Source organism: Pan paniscus, chromosome 7 (assembly GCF_029289425.2).
Source record: "Pan paniscus chromosome 7, NHGRI_mPanPan1-v2.0_pri, whole genome shotgun sequence".
Taxonomy (NCBI): Eukaryota; Metazoa; Chordata; class Mammalia; order Primates; family Hominidae; genus Pan; species Pan paniscus.
This window is the reverse complement of record NC_073256.2, coordinates 66087578-66112681: the sequence shown is the minus strand read 5'-3', so window position 1 is coordinate 66112681 and position 25104 is coordinate 66087578. Positions and strand designations below refer to the sequence as shown.

Sequence of the window (25104 nt, the reverse complement as noted above, 5' to 3'; positions counted from 1 at the left end):
TACCAGTGTCAGAAATGAAAGAGGGATCATACTTATTGATCCCATGGATACCAAAAGGCTAATAGAGGAACACTGTGAACAACTCTATGCCCACAGATTTGATAACTTACATGATCTGGGTAAATTTCCGCAAGAAGAAATAGATATTACGAAATGGCCTATGTTTATTAAAGATATTTAACGAATAAATAATAACATTACAAAAAGAAAGCACGAAATCTAGAGTTTCATTAGTAAATTCTATCACATATTTAATGAAGAAATAATACTAATCCTCCACTATTTTGTCTAAAACACAGAAGGAGAGGCAACAGTTTGTAACTCATTCTGTGATAACATAATTAACCTAACACCCACGAAAGTTTTTAAAAGTGTTACAAAAATAATTAAGAGCAATATTTCTCATGAATATAGCTACAATGATTGTGAATAAAATATTAGCAAATCAAACTGAATAATGTATAAAAAGAGTTATACATCACACCAAATGAGATTTATTCCAGTTAAGCATGTATGAATCAAAGTTTGCAATCCAAACAAACCCACCATATCAAAAAATCTACCAGAAGCAAAACCAAAACAAAACACGACACCTCTTAGAACTAATAAAGACGTATAGCAAGGTAGAAGGATAGACATTTAATATACAAGTGTTAATTGCTTTCTACTTACCAACAATAAACAATTTAAATTTGAAGTTAGAAAAACAATACTGTTTACAATAACACCAAATAATTGATGTACCTGGGTCAAAATTTAGCAATATATGTACAGAATTATATGTGGAAAACTACAAAGCTCTGCTGATAGAGCAAAGGCCATCTAAATTAATAGATGTTCCATGTTCATGGATTCGAGGACTCAACATTGCTTAGATGCTGATTTTCTCAAACTGATCAATGAATTTAATGAAATTCCCATCAAAATCCAAAAAGCTATTTTGTAGATATTTTAAAGTGATTTTAAAATGTATATGAAACAGCAAAAGACTTTAAATTGCAACAGAATATTGGGAAAGAAAAAGTTAAAGGGCTCATGTTTCCCAATTTGAAGACTTACAATTAAGCTACAATAATTAAGGCAGCATGGTGTTGGCAAAAGAATACACATGATCAATGGAAGAGAACAAAAAGACCAGAAATAGCTCCACATAAATATAATCAACTGGTCAACAAAGAAGCAATGGCAATTCAATGGGAAATTGGTAAGATTTTGACAAATGTGCTGAAACTATTAGAAAGTCATATGCAAAAAATAAAAATTAAATTAAATGTGTTACCCCTTTCACAAAAATGAACTCAAAATTAATAATAGACCTAAATTTAAAATGCAATACTATAAAAATTCTAAAAGAAAGTGGAGTATAAAATAACCTTGAGCTTGACAATTAGTTTTTATGTCAATGCATGACAATGTTGGCATGCATGTAGGGCAACAGGAACTTTCATTTACTACAGGCATATACACAAAATGGTATAGCCACTTTGGAAAACAGTTTGGCAGTTTCTTACAAAGCTAAAGATAGTCTCTCAATATAATTCAGAAACTGCCTTCTGAGCCAACTGATTTCTAAAAATATGTCCACACATAAGCCTGCATGGAAATGTTATAGCACTTCATATAATAATTGACAAATAGTAGAAGCAAGTGTGATGCCCTTCAACAGGTGAATGGATAAACAAATTATACTGCATCCATATAATGGGATATTCTTCAGTAACAAAAAGAAAAGAGTTTTCAAGCCAGGAAAAAAGTCATAAATCTTAAATGCACCTTGCTAAGTGAAAAAAGCCAATCTAAAAAGGCTAGATTTTCACAATTTTAATTACTTGGCATTCTGTTAAAGGAAAAACTACAGAAACAGTGAAATGATCCATGGCTTCCTGAAGGCCATGGCCAGGATAGTAGGAACAAACGGATCCTAGAGGATTTTTTAGGGCAGTGAAACTATTCTGTATGACATTGTAACAGTGGCTACATACATGATACTGTGCAGGTGTCAAAACCCATTGAATTTACAATCAAAGAGTTAACTTCAGTGTGTGAAAATCTTAGAATAAAAACAACTTAGGAGGTTGTGAGATATGACAAAATGCAGAATGTGACAAGAGAATCTTACTGTATTACAAATGTTTGAAGCAACTTCACTTAAGGTCTGTAAGACAGAGGGGAAAGGGACTGAGCATAATTCTTCTACTCTACCTGATAAAATTGTCTCCCATTGTGGAGTGGCTTATTCTGATACTGCTGTACATATATACTAGATTTGAACAATTAAATAAATGAATGACAGATAATATAACCATTTGTTAGAATGAGATGAGCAAGGGGAGGAGGCTGTGGTGTTTCATGTGATAAAGGGTTGAGTTAGACACAGCAGTATAAACTCAGGAGTAGCTAATATTAGTTACATATAGAAATGTGTATGAATAGATACAAGCACACCTTGTTTCCTTGTGCTTGACTTAACTGACCTCTGCAGATATTACATATTTCATATATTGAAGGTTTGTAACAAGCCTGTGTGGAGAAAGTCTATCAGAGCATTTTTTTTTTCCAACAGCATGTACTCATTTTGTGTCTTTGGGTTGCAGTTTGGTAATTTTCACAATATTTTGACTTTTTCAGTTAGTCAAACTACTTGAAAAATGGATACTTTTTTCAGATATTATTTAACAGATACTATGTTAACAGATATTATTGTATCTGTTATGGTGACCTGTGATCAGTGTTTTTTGTTTTTTGGTTTTTGTTTGTTTGTTTTTTGAGACAGAGTTCCACTCTGTCACCCAGGCTAGAGTGCAGTGGTGTGATCTCAGCCGACTTTAATCTCCACCTCCCAGTCCAAGTGATCCTCCTGCATCAGCCTCTTGATTATCGGTGATCTTAGTTGTTGCTATTATAATTATTTATAGGGTGCCACAAATCACACCTGTATAAGGTAGCAAACTTAATTGATAAATGTGTGTGTTCTGACTGTTATACTGACTGTTCATTTCCCCATTTCTCTCCCTCTCTGCAGGCCTTCCTACTCCCTGAGACACAACATTATTGAAATTAGGCCAAGTAATTATGCTGTCATGGCCTGTAAGTGTTCAAGTGAAAGGAAAATTCCCACACCTCTCACTTTAAATCAAAACTTAGAACTTATTAAACTTAGTGAGGAAGGGGTATTGGAAGGCAAAATAGGGCAAAATGTAGGCTTCTTGCACAAGCAGTTAGCCAGGTTGTAAATTTAAAAGAAAAGTTATTGAAGGAAATTATAAGTGCTACTCAAGTGAAGATGCAAATGGTAAGAAAGTGAGACAAGCTTATTGCTGATATGGAGAAAGTTTTAGTTGTCTGAATAGATCTAACCAGCCACAACATCCACTTAATCCAAAGCCTAATCCAGAGCAAGGCCCTAACCCTCTTCAATGCTATGAAATGTGAGAGAAATGAGGACACTGAAGAAGAAAAGTTGGAAGCTAGCAGAAGTTGGTTCATGAGGTTTAAGGAAAGAAGCCATCTCCATGACATAAAAATGCAAGGTGAAGCAGTAAGTGCTGATAGAGAAGTTGCAGGAAGTTATTAAGAAATCTAGTGAAGATAAATGATGAAGGTGACTACACCAAAGAGCAATTTTTCACTGTAGACAAAATAGCCTTCTGCTGGATGCCTTCTAGGACTTTCATAGCTAGAGAGGAGAAGTCAATGTCTGTTTTCAATGCTTCAAAGAACTGGCTGGCTCTATTATTAGGGGCCAGTGCTGCTGGTGGCTTTAAGTTGAAGCCAATGTCTGTGTACCATTTTGAAAATGCTAGCGACTTTAAGAATTAAACTAATTCTACTCTACCTGTACTCTAGGAATAGAATAACAAAGCCTAGATGACAGGACATCTGTTTACAGCATAGTTTACTAAATATTTTAAGCTCACTGTTGAGACATACTGCTTAGAAAATAAGATTCCTTTCAAAAGATTACTGCTCACTGACAATGCACCTGCTCGCCCAAGAGCCCTAATGGAGATGTAAAATAAGATTAATTTTGTTTTCATGCTTCCTAACACAGCATCCATTCTGAAGCCCATGGATCAAGGAGTAATTTCAACTTTCAAGTTTTGTTATTAGGAAATACATTTCGTAAGGTGATAGCTCCAAAAATAGTGATTCCTACAAGGGATCTGGGCCAAGTTGATTTAAAACCTTCTGGACAGGATTCACCACTCTAGATGCCATTAAAAAAACATTTCTGTTTTATGGGAGAGGCCAAAATATCAACATTAACAGGAGTTTGGAAAAAGTTGATTCTAACCCCCATGGAGGACTTTGAGGGCTTCAAGTTTTCAGTGTAGGAAATAACAACAAACAGTGGAAATAGCAAGAGAACTGGAATTAGAAGTAGAATCTGGGCTGGACACGGTGGCTTACGCCTATAATCCCAGCACTTTGGGAAGCCAAGGCAGGTGGATCACAAGGTCAGGAGTTCAAGACCAGCCTGGCCAACATGGAGAAACCCCATCTCTACTAAAAATACAAAAATTAGGTGGGTGTGGTGGTGCACACCTGTAGTCCGAGCTACTTGGGAGGCTGAGGCAGGAGAATCACTTGAACCTGGGAAGCAGCGGTTACAGTGAACCAAGATTGTGCCATTGCACTCCAGCCTGGCAACACAATGAGACTTCATCTCAAAAATAAAAAAATAAAAAAAAGTAGAACCTGAAGATGCGACTGAGTTGCTGCCATGTCATGAAAACACATGAATACATGAGGAGCTGATTTGTATGGAAGAGCAAAGAAAGTGGTTTATTGCAAAGGAAACTCTTCCTGGTGAAGATGCTGTGAACGTTCTTGAAATGACAACAAAGAATTTAGAATATTATGTAAACTTAGTTGATAAAGCGGTAGCAGGATTTGAGAAAGTTGACTCCAATATTGAAAGAAGTTCAAAATGCTATTAAACAGCATCACATTACGGAAAATTTTTTCATGAAAGGAAGAGCCAATAGATGTGGCAAATTTCATTGTTGTTCTATTTTAAGAAATTGCCCCAGCCACCCCAACCTTCAGTAACCACTACTCTAATCAGTCAGTAGTCATCAACATTGAGGCAAACTCTATCCCAGCAAAAAGATTATGACTCACTGAGAGCTAAGATAATTGTTAGTGTCTTTAGCAATTAAATATTTTTAATTAAGGTATGTACATTTTTAAGAAATAATCCTATTGCATGCATAATAGTCTATAGTATATTTTAAATATAACTTGTATATGTACTTCCATATAGATATTTTCATAAACCAAAATTTACAAGACTCACTTTAGTGTGATATTCTCTTTTTTATCTTTTTATTTTTTATTTTGACTTCAATAGTTTTGGGGGTACAACTGGCTTTTGGTTACATGGGTAAGTTCTTTAGTGATGATTTCTGAGATTTTGGTGCACCCGTCATTGGAGCAGAGTACACTGTACCGAATATGTGATCTTTTACTGCAGTGTCTAGAACCAACCCCACAGTATCACCAAGGTATGCCTCTATGTGTATATGAACAGGCATGTATACACATGTTTCCTTCCTAGCTGAGAAGGCCTAGAAAGCACCACTACTTTGCACATCTAGAATCCAGATTTTGATTTCTAGTACCATTCTCTAATAAAGGCAAGCAGAACTTCTAGGGGAAATGTCTGATTCTTAGACTGGCAGGAAATATATGCAAGATCAGCCTGAAAAGTATGTTAGTGCCAGAAGCTGAGGTGCTGAAAACAAAACAAAACAAACAAACAAACAATAACAACAACAACAACAAATCCTACTATATTAGAGTATTTAAAAGTGACACTGAAGTCCACAGAAAGAGTTCCCAATACCCAAAACTGGAACCAGTTGACCAGTAAAATATATAAGATAATATTGGATTACATCCCAAAGTATAAAATAAATACATATGCATCCAGAGTGATTTATCAAAATGATCAGATAAATAATAAATTGAGAAAATAGATAAATCTATGTTAACAGAATTCTAAATAATTATGTAGATAGCCTGCCCTCACACAGTAAAGCACAGTTTTCGACTGCATAATTGGCATTGGGTATAGTGACATACTTCTTGAAAACATAGTCTGGACAGAAAAAAATACATTTACAATGAAGAATTCTGAAAAACTCTATCTCAGACAGGTAATCAAGGTTATTATCAATGGTAATAAGTCATGCTGGTAGTTTTCTCTTAATATGATGTGATAAGAATGGCAATTTCACTCCGTGGTCTTCCTCTGGAAAACCACATAAACCCAGTACAGTCACACACACACACACACACACACACACACACACACACACACACACCAGAAAAATCTCAGCTGAAGGACATTCTACAAAACAACCTGGCCAGTACTACTTAAAACTTTCAAAGTCATCAAAAAATTAAAAGCAAGGACCCTGAAGAGACATGACTACTAAATGCAACGTGTATTCTGATGGGATCCTGTAAGAGGAAAAAAAAGCCATTAGGTAAAAACTAATGAAATCTGAATAAAGTGCAAACTTTTCTTACTAGTAATATATTAGTAATAATTTCATAATATCAAAAGATATTAATATTAGGGAAATATGTGTGAGGGGTATATTAGAATTCTTGGTAGTATCTTTGCAATTTTCTGTCAATCTAAAACCAGAATACAGAACCTAGATATAAAACCATATGCCCACAGCCATTTAACCTTTGACAAAGTCAACAAAAATAAACAATCAAGAAAGGACTCCCTATTCAATAAATGGTGCTAGAATAGCTAGCTAGTCATATGCGGAAGAAAGAAACTGGACCCCTACCTTTCACTATATACAAAAATTAACTCAAGATGTATCAAAGAGTTAAATGCATGACATCGAACTGTAAGTATCCTAGACGAAAACCTAGAAAATACCATTTTGGACATCGGCTTTGGGAAAGAATTTATAACTAAGTCCTCAAAAACAATTGCAATGAAAACAAAAATTGACAAGTGAGACCTAATTAAACTAAACAGCTTCTGCACAGCAAAAGAAACCATCAAAAGAGTATACATACAACCTACGGAATGGGAGAAAATATTCACAAACTATGCATCCAACAAAGGACTAATATCCAGAGTCCTTAAAGAACTGGAACAATAGAACAAGCAAAAAACAAATAACCCTGTTAAAAAATGGTCAAAAGACATGAACAGACACTTCTCAAAAGAAGACATAGAAGCAGCAAACAAACATATTTAAAAATGTCCATCATCACTAATCATCAAAGAAATGTAAATTAAAATCACAGGAGATACCATCTCGCACCATTCAAAATGTCTGTTAATAAAGGCTGCAGAGAAAAGGGAATGCTTATACACTGTTGGTGGGAATGTAAATTAGTTCAGCCACTGTGGAAAGCAGTTTATAGGTTTCCCAAAAAATTTAAAATAGAACTACCATTTGGCTCAGCATTCCCATGACTGGGTATATATCCAAAATAAAACAAATCATTTTACAGAAAAGACACACGCATTCACATGTTCATTGCAGCACCACTCACAGTAGCAAAGTCACAGAATCAACCTAAGTACCCACCAAGGGAAGATTAAAGAAAATGTGGTGCATGTATACCATGAAATGTTATATGGCAGTAAAAAAGAAATAAATCGTGTCTGTTGTAGCAACATGGATAAAGTTGGAGGCTATTATCCTAAGTGAAATAATACAGGAACAGAAAACCAAATACTACATGTTCTTTTATAAGTGGGAGCTAAACATCGGGTACTCATGGACACAAAGATGGCAGCAATAGACACTGAGGCAGGAGGGAAGAAGGGGTACAAGGTCTGAACAACTTATTGTTGAGTAATATGCTCACTACCTGAGCGACGGGTCTTTCATACCCAAAACCTCAGCAACATGCAGTATACCCAGGTTAAAAAGCTGCACATGTACCTCCACAATCTAAAATAAAAGTTGAAAAAGAAAAAATGTATATCATTTTGCATAAAAAGGGTATATTTCATTTGGAGAAAAATACATGAAAATTCAAAATAAATATATATTTGAATATTTTATTTTAATTACCTCCTCTCTTATGATGATTCAAATAAAATGCTCAAATAAAAAATAAAAATAAAAACTAAAACCATTCTAATACAAATAGTTTGCTTAACAATCAGATATAAACAGAACAAAGTTTGATGGCTTACCAATGTTTAATTTCAAAACATAGTACAAATTTACAAGAATCAAGAATGTAATACTGGTATATGTGAATAAATTAATGGAACAGCATTAAGAATTTGGAAATAAACTCTAACATTTAGGGCAACTCATTGTCAACAGAAGTGTCAAGGCAATAGAATAGGAAAGAATAGTCTTCTCAATAAATGGGACACCTTACCTTACTGTATACAAAAGTTAACTCAAAATTGAACCTAGACATAAATACAAGAGTTAAAACTATAAAACCGTTAGAATAAGACATGGCAGTAAGTCTGTATGGCCTTAGATTAGGAAAAGATTTATTAACTAAGACACCAAAAGCACAACTGACAAAATTAAAATATTGATAAAGTAGACTTATTAACAGTCAAAACCTTTAAGCTTCAAAAAATACCATTAAGTAATTGAAGAGACTAAGCCACAGACTAGGAAAAAATATTTGCAAATTGTATATCTGACTTGTGGCCAGATTATGTAAACAAACTCTTAGAAATCAGTAAGAAGAAGTGAACCCAATTAATAAAAGTGATATGGCATATATAACAAACACAAGAAAAGATGTTCAATACTTTTTGTCATTAGGAAAATGCAAAGTAATATCAAAATGTGATGCTACTTCATGGCAAGTGTAGACATGTAAAATGCTTTTATTTTCTTTTAATTGGTAGTGTGTTTCTATTGGAAAATATATACAAGAAGTCTGGATATTTTTCTTGTGTTATTATTTTGATAATGGATGCTCCTTTTATTTCATGTAATATTTTATTTCTGAATTCCATTGGTTCAATGTAAAAATTATTGAATGTAGTATCTCTCATATTCTTTGTCTGTCATATCACCTTCTTGTTTGCTACTTTATTCCATTTTGAGATGTTTCCCAACATTTTTGTAATCTAATTTTTGAAGATAGACATCAAAGTGTTAATATCCAAGAGCTCTTCTTTTTCTGCATGTTCCTTTTATATATAATGGTAGCATTAATTCATTTACAAATTAATTTTCACCATCTATCTCAAAATATTACAGTATAAAATCCTTTTGTTCAATAAACCTTGCTTTGTCTGTTTCCTCAGTTTTTTTTTTTTTCCTGTTTTAGCCTCTGCCTTTGATGTGGTTGATTTTCTTCAAATCTTAATGATCCTTTGGTATTACAAAATATTTGAGAGTGAGGCACTGAAAAGCAAATTGACAGCGTTGGGTACAGGATTCATGGTTTATCCACTGGGCTCCACTGTGGGGTTTAGGGTGAACCCTGTTTGCAACAGGAGAGTCCAAATGTACTATTTGTGGATTATTTCTGTTAGATCAATTTCACTAAAAAAGAATCCTCTCACCTCTTCTCTGAGTGGTGAAACCGGCTGCCAGTGTTCTAAGAGCTGAAAGAAGGACAAACGCAGACCACTTACTGCCCAGAATGTACCTCTCGCTGTACTTATGGCAGTGCCTGGGGCTGAATACTCAGAGCCTCTTGAACTCTAATTCGATTGCCTGTTCTTGGCTACACCTCTTCAACCCTTCCTTTCAACACTCCCATTCGCGATTGCTGTCTGAGGCCTGCAGTGGGGATGTTTGCTGGATGGCGGCTTTGGCTACAGCCCCTTGGCCCTTCAGGATTCCCCCCGTCTTGTCTATCTGCTGTCTATTCTTAAATAAAGTCACCAACAATCCTTGCCCCCTGTCTTCTCTTCTCCTCCTCTTTTATCTGTATGATTTTTACCTTTAAAGAGTTATTCATTGTCATATAAAAAGTGTTTCAAAAGGGGAGAGAAGTAAAAACATTCTGCCTAATCTCACATCTCTGTATTCATTTGCTTAAAATTGTACATTTGCTCCTTGGGAAGGCCTTAAAATTGTCTTTTGATAGAGAATTCGGAAAGAGTCAGGAATACAAAGAGTTCCCCTCTTATTAAGATCTTGCATCAGCAAGGTGCATTTGTGACCATCGCTGAGCCAGTGTGGATGCGTTGTCATCCACTGAGGCCCATAGTTAGCCCCCATTAGAGGTTCCTCTTTGTGTGCTGCAGCTCTGTGGGCTTTAACAAATGTTTGTGTTCTTTGACAATGAAAGAACTGAAGATTTTACCTGAAAAAGACCTAAGCAATAATCTACTTCGACCTCTTAATCCTTCAGATGAGAAAAAGGAGGGCAAGACAGAATGAGGCCCTTTATCAACATCAAACAATGGGAAGTGTGACAAAACTTTTACCTTGAGTTAAAATCTCCATTGTCATACAGTTTCTTCTCCTTGGCTTTCAGTTTGATCAGCTGGTTATTGTGAAAATAAAATGTCAGCTATGTGAAAATTTTGGAATTTGTATAACACGCATTCCTCATTCCAACCCCCCAGACAGGAGAGTGTCTGAGAAGATCCTTGCAGAATGTGTGAAGGGATTGCAGGCTCACCCATGCCTGCCCTGCCAGCTTTCTCCTCCCAATTTGACCTGGTTTAGGTGTGCCTTCTGAGATGTATCCTGTTTTTAGACTCCTCTCCAAGGAAATAGGCTGGGGCCCTCCTAAGTAATTGGTTTTTCAGGCCTGGTTTTGTCTCATTATTAGAAGGTGCTAAGGTTTGAATGTTTGTGTCCCTCTAAATTTTATATTGAAACTTGACCCCCATTGTGGTGGTAGCAAGTGGTGGCGTCTTTTGGGAAGTTATTAAATCAGGAGTGTTTCACTCTCATGAACAGAATTAATGCTCTCATAAAAGATCTTCAGAGAGCTACTTGGCCCTTCAAATTTTTTCTGCCATGTGAGCACCCACCCAGCTTTCATCCCTTCCAGAGGAGGCTGTAAAAAGACATTATCTTTAAAGCAGAGAGCAGCCCTCAGTGCACTCCAAGCCTGTTGGTGCCTTAATCTTGGACTTCCCAGTCTCCATGACTGTGAGGAAAAAAAAAAAAAGCCTCTATTAGTTATAAGGTACCCAGTTACAAGTATTATGTTACAGCTGAGGGGATGGACTAGATGGAGCTTTGCAAAATTGGGTCTTTCATTTCTCTAAGTTGTTCAACTTCACTCAAAAAATAAGAGGACAAATAAAGATTTGATAAGAATCAGCAGTCAGGAGTACAAGCATGCAGTCATTAAAATGTCACCTGTGCTGTCTGGATGTATAGCTTATACAGGGGACAGACATGTGGGTCTAGCAAAAAAGGCATCCCTAAAAGTATTAATGCAAAGCTAAGTATGAAAATAAGGCAAGGATATTTTATTTCTTTTCAAAAGCAGACGTAGTGTAGACAGCATTTCTGGCCTTTTGTCTTTGTGCTAAACATTTCCCAGAGCACTGAGAAATATTCAAAGTTAAATTACATTGTATATAGCTTTCCTTGGTGGAAGTTAATTCAAAGAAAAACTATCCAGTATGGTTAGAATTCTTAAGGAAGTATTAATCACTTAGAGCTCAAAACCTATTTCCAGATTGTAAACAATGTAATCGTTAGCAGTTAGGTAAAACATGATTTGTGCCTCATGTTATTTTAATCTAAAATGATCTTTGTGCTCAACTCACATGCTAAATATGTTCCTTGGTGACACATAAAACCTCCTAGACTGTTCCAATATATAAATTTATGCCTTTTTCCAGATAATTTGTTATAACTCTTGTATTGTTTCTGTCTGATTAATCTAAAGTAAAAAAGAATATGTTCCTACTCCAGTGGAAATTTTAAATTGACTTAGGCATATATCATAACAAGCAAAATGCTGTTAGCCAGGATTTTTGCATTAGGTTTTATCAGCATTTGTTTTCACTGTATGAAGGTGTCATTTTAAATTACATACTTTTAGTTACTCAGTCTGTTCTTTTAGAATTATGTAGAATTATGAATGTTTTTAGAGTTTAGTTCAAAATCATGACTTCAGAATTAGGTGTTAATTTTTGCAATTCAAATTACCTAATAAATTCTATTCATGAGAATCATAGAAACAAAAAGCAGATGAACTTTTTTTTTTCGAAACCCATAAATCTCAAGTCTGAAAGCAGAAATGCTACTTTAAAAGGAAACCTCTGGAATCAGCTATGCATCCATCTTACTTTGCCTAATGATGATCTCTTTCAAAAGTCTCATTAGATGGAAATTTCAGTTATACGAATAGATTATCCTATTAGAACCAGGATGCTTTTTACTCAACAAATACTTTTCTGCTATAGTTAAATCTTATTTCCTATTATTTCTAGTGAAGAGAGGAAGATCACCATTGTTATATGTTAAAGACCATTGTAAATAAACATTGTTTTCATATTGCCCCTTTCTAATAGTTTTCTTAAAATTTTTGTATACTCAATTATTAAAATCTAAAGAAATGATGTCTACATACCAATAAGGTTACAGCGATATAGAGTTATTTATATACTCTTTCTTATCACACAAAGTACTCAGCCTCAGAAAGTACTCAGTCTCAGTGCTTTTCACATAGATGGCACTCAGATAATTCTTTTTTTTTTTTTTTTTTTTTTTTTTTAGCTCTGTCTGACAGGCTGGAGTGCAGTGGCACGATCTCAGTTCACTGCAACCTTTGCCTCCTGGGTTCAAACAATTCTGCTGCGTCAACCTCCCGAGTAGCTGGGATTACAGGCGTGCGCCACCACGCCTGACTAATTTTTGTATTTTTAGTAGAGATAGGGTTTCACCATGTTGGCCAGGCTGGTCTGGAACCCTTGGCCTCAAGTGATCTGCCCTCCTGGGCCTCCCAAAGTGCTGGGATTACAGGCGTGAGCCACCACGCCCTGCCACCCAGCCACTCAGACAATTTTGTTGTTGTTGTTGTTGTTTTGTTTTGTTTGTTTGTTTATTTTCAGACTGAGTCTTGCTCTGTCACCCAGGCTGGAGTGCAGTGGTGTGATCTCAGCTCACTGCAATCTCCGCCTCCCGGGTTCAAGCAATTCTCCTGCCTCAGCCTCTTGATTAGCTGGGGTTACAGGTGCATGCCACCACACCCAGCTAATGTTTTTGTATTTTTAGTAGAGATGGGATTTCACCATGTTGGTCAGGCTGGTCTTGAACTCCTGACCTCGTGATCTGCCCACCTCGGCCTCCCAAAGTGCTGGGATTACAGGCATGAGCCACCGCACCTGGCCCAGATAATTCTTGATATGTGATCAGTTTACTTGTTAAGCAAAAGAAAAATACAGATGACAAGATATAGAGATGGCCATCAGCTTAATATGTCTAGGGTTCAGTGGTAAGGAGAATAGCATCAGTGTTAATTAACATCAGTAGTGGCAATAGATCGTTTTCCTTGATAGGCTTTGGTGTCTTGGAAGTACAACTCATAAGCTCCAAAACGTGTTCACATGGAAAATAAAAACACACACTGCTAGAATGAACAAGGAATCCCCATTTTTCACACAGTCTTGCCACTCTTGCTGTGCCACTCTTGACCATGTCAACTCCTCACTGGAATTGTTGGAGGAAGCATGGGATGCTGAGCAGCAGCATTGGCTCTGTCTGTGTGTGACCCCCCCAGGGCCCATCATGGCTCCTAAGCAGACCCTGTCCCACCTTGACACAGCAGTGCCCACGGAGGGGGAATAGGGAGAAGAGCAGCAGCATGTGAGCGGTGGCATTTGGTGGCATCAAAATAATGTATTACCAATTAATTGCCAGGTATATGCTTGGAGTTTCACATATGGTACTCTCATTCATTCCCATAACATTTATTAATGGTTCATTTTTATGAATACATAATAGAGTGATAGAAAAGTTTAGTTCATTCCGTTCACCTTAAATTACAATGTTTGTAAGTGGTTGAGCTATGATTTGCAGAGTTGTTTCTGAGCATTGAAGCCCTATGTGTGCACCATGCTGCATGCCAAGCGGTGCTGGGCACTGGTTCTAGTTTCCTTTCATGAGGAAACTGTGAGCTTCTCTTCCTTAACAATCTTCCAGCAAGAATACAGTGGGTGATGTGGTGAAGCCAGGAATTCACTTACACTCCCGTACTGGTCCCATGAGAAACATATACAGTAGATGTAAATGCTTCCGTGATCTAATTCTAGGCATTTGGTTACACAGTCTCATCCACAAATCTACTGAGCACCTACTGCTCACAGCACCAGGTACTGTCCACTACCTGAACAATGTAAAATCCCCCTTCTATATAAATCAAACCTGATAACTCCAACACAAAAGTAACATTTACACTTTTGAAGACTGTTTGACAGTAAAGCTGATCATAGACTGAATGCAGAATTTCTAACATCAAGGAATAGAGTAGGTATATAAAATAAAATTTACATGCACAAACAACATGCTTCCATACCTGCCCAATTTGTTTCTGAATTTGGTGTTTTACAAGGAATGTGGCATATCAGCATGCTATTTGGAATAAGAAATGTGGTACATCAGCATGCTAGCTCAAAACCACCTACATTCTCTCAGCTTGTTATACCTTTTTCTGCCCTTGTAGGTTTATTATTAAACATTTAATTAATATCTCTGTTCTACTGAGGTGTAAGTCTACTGGCTTAGCTAATAAGCAGTGAGGACAAAGCATCTAATAGCTGTTGGAAAGTGAAATATTAGAAATAAATAAAAATATTAGTACTCATATTTCAAAGCTGGTAGAGTTAAGCTTCTCAGAAAAAAATAAAAGCTTATTGTGAAGGACCACATATAATTTGCAATACAATCCCAAATTTCTTTCCTTTATAACAGAATGAGCACCATTCAGAAGTGGAATTATTGGTGCGTTCTAATCTTTCATGCCGCACTAATCTGTTTAATCAAAGCTCCATCTCAGTTTGTCTAAGCATGCTGCCTGCCTCTGAAGGGCAAATTGCATTCCCTCTAACAGCATGTGGTTTTAAAAGAGAATGCACTTGGTTTTACTCCCTGGGTAATGAGTTTAAAATCACTTTGTACTTTTGAAAAAAGAGTCAAGTTACAAGCAGCTTTGCTTATGTGACTATATTTAAAATTTACATAGGAATCTGCAAAATAGAAGGCTCTGTGCTGTGCTGGTTTCTCACTTGTTTACAAACTTGTTCTAAAATATTAGTTTTGTTTGCACATATTTGTAGGAAACTTGGGAATTGAAATATGTATATTTTACATGAACTTGAGCACAGAGTGGCAAGAGCATGACTCCAATAAGATTTTAAGAAGACAAAGACAAGTGACAAATACTAAAAAACCTTGATTAGTTATGCCAAGTGTTCCTAATTAAAAACCCTCCTTCATCTCAGTTCTTGTGCAGCCGTGGCTTTTCACAGACACTTGAGGTTGCCTCTCTTAGATGTGAAATGTATCAACATAGTTTTCTCTAAATAGCTTTTAACAGAGGAGCAATCTATTCAAAAACCAAATAAACTAGAGCTGTGACAAGCAAAAGGCCTACAGTATTTCTTATTTTCTTTCACCTTTCAGTATAACGATTTATCCTCTACTCTTTCCCATAGGAGCTGATACAGAAATCAGTGAGGTTTTTGAATGATATTTATTCAACCACGACAGACATGTCCTAGAATGCCTACCACAATCCTGTTCCTTTCTGTATTTTTTTAATGTCATTTCACCACCCCCAACAGAAGTTCCTTAACCTTTCAGCTTCTCTAAAAGTTTAATTTAGAGGCCACCTATGATGGAAACACTTAGGCCGGTTGCTAAAATCCACATCCCTGGGCCCTCCCAAACTGGCTGAATTAGAATATCTAATTCCAGGGCTTGGGAATCTGTACATTCACAAATCTAAGAAAATACTGCCGAAAAACTGGATGACTACTCTGTCTATTGCTAAACCTGTCTGCCTTGAGGTTAAGGTTCTCTCTCTCTGTCTCTCTCTTTCTGCCCCCCACCCCACACACAGAAACACACAAACTCACACACACAGACTACACACACACGCAGTCTTTATATGCCCTTCCATTTGTTCCTAGGTAATCTGTCTGTGGGGGATTGGTTCCAGGAAGGACCCCAGAGGATACCAACACCCATGGATGCCCTTATATAACAAGTTGTAGTATTTGCATATAAACTATGCACATCCTCCTGTATGCCTAAAATAATCTTTAGATACTTGCAATATCTAATATAATACAAATACTATGTAATAGTCATTATTTTTGTATTATTTTTATTATTGATTGTTATTTCTTATTGTTCTTCCCCACATATTTTCTCCAGATGGTTGGTTGAATCTGCCGATGTGAAATCCCATGAATAGGGAGGGATGACTGTACTGTGTGAGATTCTACAGGCATAAATGTATGGTTTATAAGCTTTTAAACATTTACAGAGATTTAGAGATGTATTTCGCCCAGTGGTGTATTTAATGGACATTGACTGGTAGGGGTAGATAGAAAAACTGGAAAAACATAGAAAATGACCATCTTTAAGTAAGAATTCTTCAGAACACATTTCATCCTTGATAGGACTCATTAATCTATTTCTAATTTAAAAAAAATTAAGAGAACATTTGAAAATTTGATATCAAACTGGATAAATGTCATATCTGCCTAATGAATGAAATGACAGTCTTTAGCAATGCACTAAATTCTTATTTGCACATGGGGAAAATTATGACATTAGGAAAAAGTAAACTCACCACTTCTTCATGTCTACATTTTCTCACATTAATGCCATTTATCTGCAATGAAAAGAAAAGCATAGTTTCCCATGGCATATTGTAAATTGAGTTAATGTTTTGACCACACATACAGTGATAAAATGTATACCTGTAGAATTGCATCTCCAATAAAAAGTAGTCCTGAAAGTTCCGCTGCGAATGAAAAAGCACAATTGATAATGCATTGACTATTTTTGTCATGCAGATGAAAGGACTTTTAATTAAATAAAGGTAAAATTTACAAATATAAAAATTAAGTGTTTTATATGGTTAGCATCTTAAAAGATCCACAAAAAATGGAAATTCGAAACAATATGACTCAGTCTAATTACTGAAGCACATGCAGACATATTTCCATTTACTTTTACTATTGCAGACCTAATAGTTGCTAAAAATGAGCCACTCTTCTAAGGGTAAAAGACCACATTTTCTCACGCACTTAAGATTATTAGGTCTCTGTGAAAATGTTTAAGACACAGACATTCAATCCGTCAGCTATGGAATTGGCTCCAAGTTCATTTTTAAACATTACATTGTTTTACTAATTTCAGTTCTTGCAACATCTGCTTTATATCTCCATTATTTTTCCTACAGTTTCTTATGAATGGTTAGCTGAGTAAAACTGCAAATGAGAACTGAAAAACAGATAATTGAAATTGTCTTTACTCGATGGGACTTGTTATCATTAGTTTTGTATCTTTGTTGGTTTAATGAAACAACTGAAAAGCTGTGTAGTCCCTAACTCATACGTGCTTTCAAGGGTTCCTATCTTTCAGCCTTGTTCCCCTCCTGTGAGAGAAGTCCTCCCCCACAGGAGGATAAAGGGCAAAGACCCAGGAAGCAGACTCAGCCACTAATGCCTGAAGGTGGGGAAGCTGGAGCCAGTCAATCACATTGTAATTTAGGATTCTTGAATATCATCTCACACTTCAAAAACAATGCCTTAAAGAAATGGCTGGTACACAATTCTCTAAACATATTACCTCTTTGTTCCTTGGAGATTTTTGAAACGACTACTGGAATGTTATGTTCTGCTCCTCCCTGAAAAGAGAAAATCATATATTGTACTTTTTAATCTAAAAAAATGCTGCTTTTAGCTAAGAAACCATACAGGCTCTGAAGGGAATGTTAAGTGGATACTAGGCAGAATTTAAATAAACTTGTGGAATTTCTCCTCTAAGTAGAAAGTGCTCCCATGAAAATTATCTACCTGTTTAGAATTTTGCTGAGACATCCAATAATAACAATTGGCTTTGAAAGTTTTCATTTATCAACAAATATTGATTATGTATTTAGATAGGCATTCTCCTCAATGTGTAGCAATGCTGTCCAGTAGAAATTCTTATTTAGGATTCCAAACACCAGATAATTATATATTACTGTTATCCTGCTAAGTTATTCTGTGCTGGCAGCTAAGGGCTTTTGGTGGTACAGTGACCTGTTGGGATACCAAGGAAGTAGAGAGACCTTTACCAGAACAAATGGATAAACAAAATCAGAATGCACATATGCATGAAAAACGAGGGATTCATCTGCATTTCCTTCCTTAGTATTGAATTCCTCCTTGTGTGAAAGCACATACTAAACAATTTGCAGAGTAAAACATACTGCCAAGAATATTGAAGTAGTACTATTTTTATTATTTATTTATTTATGTATTTATTTATTTTATTTTTTGAGACAGAGGAGACTCGCTCTGTCGCCCAGGCTGGAGTGCCATGGCGCGATCTTGGCTCACTGCAACCTCCACCTCCCGGGTTCACGCCATCCTCCTGCCTCAGCCTCCCGAGTAGCTGGGACTACAGGTGCGCCATGCCCAGCTAATTTTTGTATTTTCCGTAGAGACGGGGTTTCACCATGTTAGCCAGGATAGTTTCCATCTCCTGACCTCGTGATCCAACTGCCTCGGCATCCAAAAGTGCTGGGATTACAGGGGTGAGTCACCACACCCGGCCTGCAGTAGTACTATTTATTACTTGACTAAATGAGATATGAAAAAAGAAAGACAAGTAAGCTAAACTTATGTGAAAGAAAATAAAATAAATCCTTAAAAACTGAAAAAAAATCCCGTTTCTGTATTACAGAGTTGAGGTTAAAAGCAGTAGTAGATAAATGAAATCAGTACATAAAAGAATAAAATGTCGTATATAAAAAGAAGCATAGAACTTGTAACACAGCCTAGTTGAAAAGACAATCTGAATTCCATTGAGGTTGTTCTATCTTCAGAATATGTAAACCACCTAAGCTTTTGTTTCAAGTATAAAAAATTATTTTGGAAGAGATATTCTTTTTTCCCTTGCATGCCCATTTTTAACACTGAATTGCCAGTATACTTAAATATAAAATAGTCAATAGTTTTTTAGAAAAGCAGGAATATTGAATTTTTTTTTTTGGCAAGTAGAGTCCTTTCTAATTCCAGAATATTAAGAAGAAATATGATAATTAAGGTAATGAAAACTATCCTACTCACTGAATTTCAAACCCACTGCTCAATTCCCTTTTCCTCACTATTTCACAGCAACCTGATATTCATGCACCGCACCCCTCAGCTCTGTGGGGGAAGTTACTGGCGTAGGTTACAATGGCTCCCACTTGTTCTGCTTTTTGGTCTGTGTGTCCCTAACAAACACAGACTGTGTCTAAGATGACCCTGCCTCTGATCTGAGCAGAGATAGTGATTTGTGGCTGACAGTGTGGTGGAAATTAAGTGCTTATTTAGCACACAGTAAACACTGAATAAAGGAAGGCTATTATGCTAACACAGCCCATCTATTAAGATTTATGAGGAAACTCACATAGCATTAAAGTGGTAAATAAGATTAGGACTAATCCCTTCTAAGACCCTTAATATTTATGAGTTAGGACTCCAAATTCCCAATCCCCTTTTATCTGTTCTATTTTGTCCCATTACACTTATCAGTGTCTAACATGCTATTTTTTCATTTCTCACACTTATTGTTTTCTTTCTCCTTCCCATTCCTAACTAAAATGCACATTTCTTCAGGGTGCAGACATTTTTTGGTAGTTTGTTTTGTGCATCGATGTAAACCCAGTGCCTGGAATAATGTCTGGTCTATCTTTAACATGTTTGTTGAGTTGAATGAATGAATGAATGAATGAAGTCTACGGCTTTTCCAGGCCTAGCGTAAGGTCACTGATAGCCTCTAGAGACACTTGGAAATTAGAAAGGATGTTAAGGATGCATCTATGTTTCTTAGAAGGAAAAAGCTGGTTAACTCAAATGAATCATTAACTGATGAACTTTTAGTTAGAATTAAACCATGAAACAATCATCCAGATATTGTGATTCAGATATTTTGGGACAGGGAACAATGATTTTGCTGGTCTCCTCAGTGAAGCTGTTATCAGAGTATTTTCCTTCAGCTGTTTTTTCATTTCACCCTTTTCTCTTATTCTGCTACTGAACCCAATTTTTTTTTTAATGCATAGACTATTCATGCAAATTACCATGGCAAGACATTGGGAAACCTATTCTTGGTGTCCAGAGAAAAGGCTTTTGAGATAGAGTTTTCCTGAGGGTTGACTCAATAATCCCATTCTTTCCTCAACACCCAGACTTGTACAGCAATCCCCTGCTTATTTGTGTTTCACTTTCTGTGGTTTCAGTTATCCAGGATACAGTACAATACAACATTTTGTGAGAGAAAGGAAGCACATTCACATAACTTTTATTACAGTGTATTATTATAATTCCATTTTATTATTAGTTATTGTTAATATTTTACTATGCTAATTTATAAATTAAACTTTATCATGAATTTGCATATGTAAGCAAATATGTTATATGCAGTGTAAGATTCAATACTGTCTGCAGTTTCGGGCAACTACTGGGGTCTTGGAATGCATCTCCCAAGGTTAAGTGGAGACTACTGTAACTATCTTTGAAATGCAAAATGTAACATTTATTTTACCACAGTTTTTCTCTTACATGTAAAATTTATCCTGAAATTTGAATGGTTTGAATCCAAACATGGTTTTTGGTTTTCTGTTTTTATTTTATTTTATTTTTTTGACAGGGAGTCTCGCTCTGTTCACAGGCTGGAGTGCAATGGCATGATCTTGACTCATTGCAACCTCCACTTCCCAGTTCAGGTGATTCTCCCTGTCTCAGCCTCCTAAGTAGCTGGGATTACAGCCACTCGCCATCATGCCCAGCTAATTTTGGTGTTTTTGTAGAGATGGGATTTCAACACGTTGGCCAGGCTGGTCTTGAACCCCTCCCTGACCTCAGGTGATCCTCCCACCTTAACCTCCCAAAATGCTGGGATTACAGGCATGAGCCACTGCACCTGGCCTGTTTTTTTTTTTTTTTTTTTTTTTTTTTTTTTTTTTTTTTTTTTGCTTTTAAATTAGACATTTGGAGCTCTGATGTACTTTTTAAACTAATTTCTGAAAATGACTTCAGTAATTACTGAATTTTAAGACAAAACTCAGAAGATAAAATTGGAACTCAAAATCATGCTGCCTTCATTACTGGAGAAAATGTGAGCAGCTCAGCTGCTACAGTTAATTAGATTTAGTGCAGGGCCTAAATGGGGAAATGTAAGGTTTTCCAGTCAATAATCAAATCATGTGGCTTGTTTAAAACAGGTGATAGGCTTCCATGACAGTTGAATAATAATGAGAATCTTTAAACTGCCTCTCTTCCAGTGCAGCTCCTGGACCTCCATCGCCCTGAACCTGAAGGATGTCAGCATGCACTGTTGTCTGGCCAGTTATGCTCCTCCTTCCCTCCTAACCTGGAAACTGTTCATTTTTGAAATTTTGGCTTAAAGCCCCCTCCTTTAGTGTCTCCTTACTTGAAATAATACACTTATGTAGCACTGGATCATGCCTGTGATTTACATTTATTCTGGTAACAATTTGATCAAAGTCTACTTTCCTACTGGCGTATAAATGGCCTGAGGTCCAGGCAAGGCTTTCATCACCATCTTCTTCCCAAGGCACTCCTGGGCGGGACTGTGGCTCATGACTTTGGTTTAGAGAATGCTTGAATTAACTGAGCATTGTTATTGTAGTTTATGGAGAAATACAAGATTAGGAAAAGGAAGGCAGTGTTCTAAAGCACAGCCCAGGTAATGTTCGCACATACATCGTTCAGCTTTGTAATATTCTTTTTACAAAGCATAGTGGATTTTATAGCTAGCTCTGTAGGAAGAAGGATATATAATTCCATCTAAAGCATTTTGAGAATGACTCTACACAACGGTTTTACTAGCATTACTGTGAAATACCACCAAATAAAACCTGGAATGCTTTTAGAGCATCAGGAGTCTTGCCAAGTAATCTTTTCCGTTCAGTATTATTATTACTCCAATCAATTAATCAATCAATCATATTATGGGCATGGGGGTACAGGGAAGATGCATAGAGCTAACTACTATTTTTCCTTTTAGAGAAAGGAAACTACTTGTAAACAGAATAACAGTAATTAGAGTTAAGAGCTGCAATGGACAACTACAGAAGAGGCAAGTAGAGGAATATCACCTGGAGGAATACGGGCATGTGCCATCATCCTTCTGGATGCTATCTTTACCTGCCAACATACTTCATTTGATTTTGGCAAAAAATAATTGTCTTTCTCACATGCTATATGATTACCTTCATATGAAAGTCTAAAATAGGGAAATGGTCATTGCTCAGGGTTGAAAGAGGGGAGATAGGGGATAAAAGGGTGATGAATAAATATGAGATTTCTTCTGGAAGTGATAGAATGTTCTAAAATTGACTGCCGTGATACTTGCAAAGATCTGCGGATATACTAAAAACAATTTAATTGTACACTTTAAATGGGTAAATTGTATGGTATTGGAATTATACCTCAATAAAGCTATTTAATGAAAAAAAATGTAATGGTCTTTGAAATGATAATTGACCAGTGGTTTCAACTCATTTTTGGGACTAATCCATAACCCTCAATTTAAGCTTTACTGTCTGCCTGTTATCTCTTTTTTTTTTTTTTTTTTTTTTCTGAGATGGAGTCTTGCTCTGTCACCCAGGCTGGAGTGCAGTGGCACAATCTTGGCTCACTGCAACCTCTGCCTCCCAGGTTCAAGCGATTCTCCTGCCTCAGCCTCCAGAATAGCTGGGACTACAGGTGTGTGCCACCACGCCTGGATAATTTTTGTATTTTTAGTAGAGTTGGAGTTTCACCATGTTGGCCAGGATGGTCTTAATCTCTTGACCTTGTGATCCACCCGCCTTGGCTTCCCAAAATGTTGGGATTACAAGTGTGAGCCCTGTGCCCGTCCCTGTTATCTACTTTTATGATGGAAATGGACATATTCATTTTGTCTAGAGTGAAAACAAGTGAATCAGACTTGAGTAAAAATGGCAGGGGAAGCAGAATGCAGAAAAATGTATGCAAGCCTGTCCATGCACTTATAGCAATGGTTGTTATTTAAATATCTTTGCCCAGATACCACTAATAAGTTAAAAGGCATACATTTATTACAACTAATATATATATTTTATTTGGAAAATTTGAAACGATTAGTACTCAACCCTTTATCTTACAAAATTGCTTACTTGATCTACACATTTATTTCAGTTTTGTTTTATTTTATTTTGTTGTAATTTTTTTTGAAACAGAGACTCACGTGTCACCCAGGCTGGAATGCAGAGGCGTGATCTCAGCTCACTGCGACCTCTGCCTCCCCGGTTCAAGTGATTCTCCTGTCTCAGCCTCCCAAGTAGCTGGGACTACAGGCTTGTGCCACCATGCCCGGGTAATTTTTTTTTATTTTTAGTAGAGACAGAGTTTCACCATGTTGGTCAAGCTGGTCTCAAGCTCCTGACCTCAAATGATCCGCCTACCTCGGCCTCCTAAAGTCCTGGGATTATAGGCATGAGCCACCGTGCCTGGCCTTATTTCAGTTTTAAATAAACCAGAAAGTAAACAGCATAGAGAGGAAACATGATCTATGTCCCTGAGTAGAGAGTTTTGAGGTAATTTATTTCAGGTTTTATAGTTCTAAGCATAGTTACTAAGAGTAAGGACTTTGTCATCGGCTTCTAGGGGGACTGAGGTCCAACTCTACTGCTTATAACAATTGATGAATTACTTAATCTCTTGACACTTAATCTCATTGTCTGTGGAAGGTATAACAATAGTTATCTACTCCACTGGATAATAAAGGCAAATTGAACTAAATATAAAATATTTAGCTCAGAATCTGGCACTTAATAAGTGGGGCATAAATATTAGCAATTATTTAGAAATGAGAAGATGATTAAGAGTAATAATGATTATAATTATATTTTTTATTGCTGTAGTGTTAAATCTTCCAAATAGAAATCACCTTTGATTGCATACATTTATTTAATGGACATAGATAATTTATTATTTGCATAAGAAAATTGTGTCTGTTGGAAAATACTGCATAAAATATATTTATAGTAATAACATTTAAAACATCCTTTCCCTCAAAGGTAAATTTTTAAATGACAATGAACAGAAGTATAATTTAATAATGTGCAGCTAGATAATATTGAATTTTAAAAGATATGAGAGATAAATAAAGCCTCACAAGGGCAAGACGATGGCTTGCTTTAACATGACTATCCCTATGGTAATCCCGATAGGAAGAATAAGGCAAAATACAATAATATTGGATTCTATGATGCAGAAATTTGGTGATTTCTGCAGATGTAGTTGAGGAAACTATTAAAGTTATTTATATAAATGCCAAGTCTCTGGATGGTCCAGCCCAGAGGATGGGCACTTGAGAGGGGAAGGAGACAAGAGTTGGTGGGGCTGGGAGAAGAACCAGGAAATGCCAGTAGAAATGGTGCTGCAAGCAGGGAAAAGCAGCCAGGCCTGAGGCCATGTGCAGGATGCCACTAGCCTGCTGAATCTGCCCGCTTCAAAGGAGCAGTTTCTGCCTGAGAACAGGCAGCAGACTATATGATTATGAGTTGAAAGTTTAGTGGTTCTTTTGTCCAGCTTTGGGGGAAGCCCAGGTAGGGCTTTTTGTTGAAATTTTTGTGAAAAGTAAATTGAAGAGCTTGATTTTTTTTTTTTTTTTTTTACTGATAGACAAATTAATACAAAGAAAAAAAGGCACACAAGTGTGTGATTTCTGAGAGATGTTTTAACAAAGGAAAATTAAATAATAACAGGCAGGAAGAAATCTAAATCACTGTCAAAAAATCCCAAAAGTTACAGCAGGAGTGAGGATGCCTCTGAAAGGCAACCTGAGAGAAAGAATATCTTGGATAAGCAAGGATGCCTGGAGGGCTGGGAACAGGAGTGAGCCAGGTGCATAAAGCCCTAGAAGAGTTCTAATAAGGGAGGAAGGAGGCATGGCT

General features: G+C 36.4%; 1 protein-coding gene across 9 annotated transcripts in view; it reads right to left on the bottom strand.

Annotated features, from left to right (window-relative positions):
* SNTG1 (syntrophin gamma 1) overlaps window positions 1-25104 on the bottom strand; it is an 865234-nt gene that overhangs the window by 320802 nt on the left and 519328 nt on the right. For all 9 annotated transcript variants that reach the window (XM_034966056.3, XM_063606752.1, XM_034966057.3 and 6 more), the window contains 3 exons: window positions 17757-17814; window positions 16883-16926; window positions 16753-16794 (listed from right to left, as the gene is read on the bottom strand). In XM_034966056.3, the coding sequence (XP_034821947.3) occupies window positions 16753-16794; window positions 16883-16926; window positions 17757-17814 (144 nt within the window). The remainder of the gene's footprint in view (window positions 1-16752; window positions 16795-16882; window positions 16927-17756; window positions 17815-25104) is intronic.